Genomic DNA, 3116 nt, shown 5'->3' on the forward strand with positions numbered 1-3116 from the left:
TTTTATATGTACAGATTAATTTATATATTTACATATTTATGTACATCATATTATTTTCATTTTTGCTTCTTTCCTGGGTATGATTACTGTGACATGTAGTTAAAATTTAAAAACAGCAGCTGTTGCACTTTTCGTACGCCAAGTCTGGTACGTCGTTCGTTTAGAATATTGCCAGCTTTGGAAAAAAGCCTCTCACAGGGTACAGAAGTCGCTAAGAAGTTGAGCTTTTTTCTCGCTAAAACAGCGAGATGTGGATAACTGTGCTGGAAAGTATGCCACCACTGTAGCGGGTCTTCTACTCTTCCCAATGGTGGTAAATCCAAGTACCTCTGTACTTCTAGGATAGCTTGCGAATGGGGAGTTCCTTCGGGACGCGCTGCTTGGATTATAATATCGTATTCGCCCCAAATATCAAATCTAGGCTTTTTTGCTGCAGGTTCTGCAAGTTCAGGCTCTTCCACGCGTTCTGGCTGCCGAGTTGCTTCTGTTCTTCTTATTAAACCCGTAACCAGTTCTGTCACAGATTTTTTGGCTTCAGCCGCATATATTTGGCTCTGAAACACGTGAAGCTTAAAACGCGGGTCGAGCATAGTAGTAATTCCGATGGTCTTACTACATTCCAAATTTGCAAACCGTCTTCCTGTTTCTGCCCTGAGAGACGATATTGTTCTTTTTGTAACTTCGTGGAGAGTATCGACGAAGTCTTCCACGAGTGGGTCTTCTGTTATCTGCAGCATTTGGTTGAGTGCTGACATTAGACCCCTTGTTAAAATAAGTATCTGGCTACCAGACACATATCTCTCGCCACTCATAGTCTCTGTAAGCTGATGGAATGGCTTCAACACTGTACACAATTCCCGACATATCCGCCACTCATCCGGTGTCAAGGACTCCCACCTCTCATCCATTAAGGCCATTGTTGCTTTGATGGCATCTTCAAGCTCGACAAAGCGCTCCAACATTTTTAATGTCGAGTTCCATCTTGTTGCCACATCTTGGAGAACTTTTTTAGGTGCAGAAATACCGTTTTGTTTTTGATAACTGACTAACTTTTCGGTAGCTTTCACGCTTTTCTTATAGTGTGAAACAATGTTTTTTACTTTATTTATAAGACGCCGTACTTCTTCGTCTGCAGTATCCTCCACTGTACAATTCTTCACTATTAAATTAAGCGTGTGGGCGTAGCAACCAAAATGCTTCCATCCCATTTTCTCAACAGCACTTCTCATGTTGCTGGCATTGTCAGTTACAACTATTAACACTTTGTCTTTAAGTTTCCAATTTTCGACAATGCGGAGTACGTGTTCTTTAATATTTTCGGCCGTATGCGAACCCGGCAAAATTGTGCAGTCCAACAGCACTGACTTAATTTGAAAGCTTGGATCTATGTAGTGTGCTGTTAGTCCCAAGTAAGCGTCATTTACGCTGGATGTCCAAATATCAGTCGTCAGACATATGCTTTCTGCGTCAGTTTCCAGTTTGATCTTCATTTTTGTCATGCACGTTTCATATAGTGCAGGCAAATAATTATTCGAGAGGACTTTCCTATTTGGCAACTGATAAGAGGGGTTCAGGCCTTCCACAAACGCCTTGAAACCTCGATCTTCAACTATGGAAAATGGTTGATAATCGTAAATGAACAACTGCATCAGCAGGTTGTCCAGTTTCTTTTTTTCGTTAGGGGTTATTTTCTTTTTTATATATCGAGCCATAGTTTGGTTCAACAAAACTCTTGCCGATGATTGTTGTTCTTGCCCAGTGTGAGATTGAAGAGGTGTCAGGGGTTCAAGACGCGGTTGGGACGATGCAAAGGGCTCTGGTTGTGGTTGGGACGTTGTAGAGGGCTCAGGTTGGGGTTGGGACGATGTAGGTGGTTCTGGATGCGACTGAGTTATTTTCGTGGACACGAACTGTATTGTCGGATGTTTTCTCTCCAAATGTTTTTTTAAATTCGTTGTTGATGATTTGTAACTAAGTTTTGTTTGACAAATTTTACAATTTGCCATTTTATTTCCACCCAAGTCTTCAAAACAGTTCCACAAATTACTTGATTTAATTTTTCGTGAATCCGCCATTTTTAACAGTTTATGATAATATTTAAAACTAACCCTACAAAAACCTACGCTAATTATATGTACACTTAATTACTTTTATACACCAAACTATCTATAAACAATGAAAAATATATTTACACACTTTAATTTTACTTAATCAAATAAACAAACGAAAATAAATCTTGGAAAACGCAAAAATTACTCCCACAATTACTTCCGAATTGAATGCACCTGTCACAGTGATTCGTTTTTTCATTTTCGCGCCAAATTTCAGGACACGGAAAACATAGACCTTTAAATATGTAGATATGATCAGTGTTATGCAAGTAGACAAAACACTTTCAGAGTAGAGTAGCATAAATAAAACAGTGTTAGCCAAAACAAGTAAACAAGTAACAGGTTTAAATCAAACTTTATTAAATTATAGGTATTAAAAAAAAAGTTTTATAATAATACAATCAATACTTACATAATAAACAAAATATAACAAGTACTTTATAATTATTACTTCTTACATACATAAACTCACGTCTATTCTAATCTTCATCACTATAAAATATCTAATTTATCGTATTTTATTTTCATATCTTAGCTGAAATTATTTTATTCATCTGTTCCATTCTAACAATTATTAACTCAATCAACTCTACGTAGAGAAAAAGCGCCAATAAAAAATGACCAGCGGTCGTGGCGCTAGTTTCGCAGTTTCCGCATAGATTTACTATATTTTGTCATATATTTCATTTAGTTCCATTTAAACTCGCGGTTCACGGAGCCGCGGCCGTTGCATGCGTGAATGAACGAAACTAGCTGTCTTTCTCTCTCGCACTAGCCGAAGGGGCACCGGAGAAGTACGAACGAACGTTATTTCGCTTGGATTCGAGTCAGTAGTGAAATGAGTGACTGAGAACAAAACATGTACCGGAACTATGGAACTGAGAAGGAACGACATACGTTACTCGGAACGTTGTTACTTCGCCAGCAGTCACAGTGATAACTTTAGATATCAGATCACGGTGATTTTTTCACCGTGACGTTATTTATCACCCACCTCTAGTTTTG

At 38.4% G+C, this 3116-nt stretch overlaps 1 protein-coding gene across 1 annotated transcript; it reads right to left on the minus strand.

The window, feature by feature from the left end:
• Window positions 1–83: 83 nt before the first annotated feature.
• On the minus strand, window positions 84–2075 carry LOC126374622 (E3 SUMO-protein ligase ZBED1-like). The gene has a single exon (XM_050021312.1). The coding sequence runs from the start codon at window positions 2073–2075 to the stop codon at window positions 84–86; it is 1992 nt and encodes a 663-aa protein (XP_049877269.1).
• Window positions 2076–3116: the final 1041 nt, after the last annotated feature.

Source organism: Pectinophora gossypiella, chromosome 17 (genome assembly GCF_024362695.1).
Source record: "Pectinophora gossypiella chromosome 17, ilPecGoss1.1, whole genome shotgun sequence".
Taxonomy (NCBI): domain Eukaryota; kingdom Metazoa; phylum Arthropoda; class Insecta; order Lepidoptera; family Gelechiidae; genus Pectinophora; species Pectinophora gossypiella.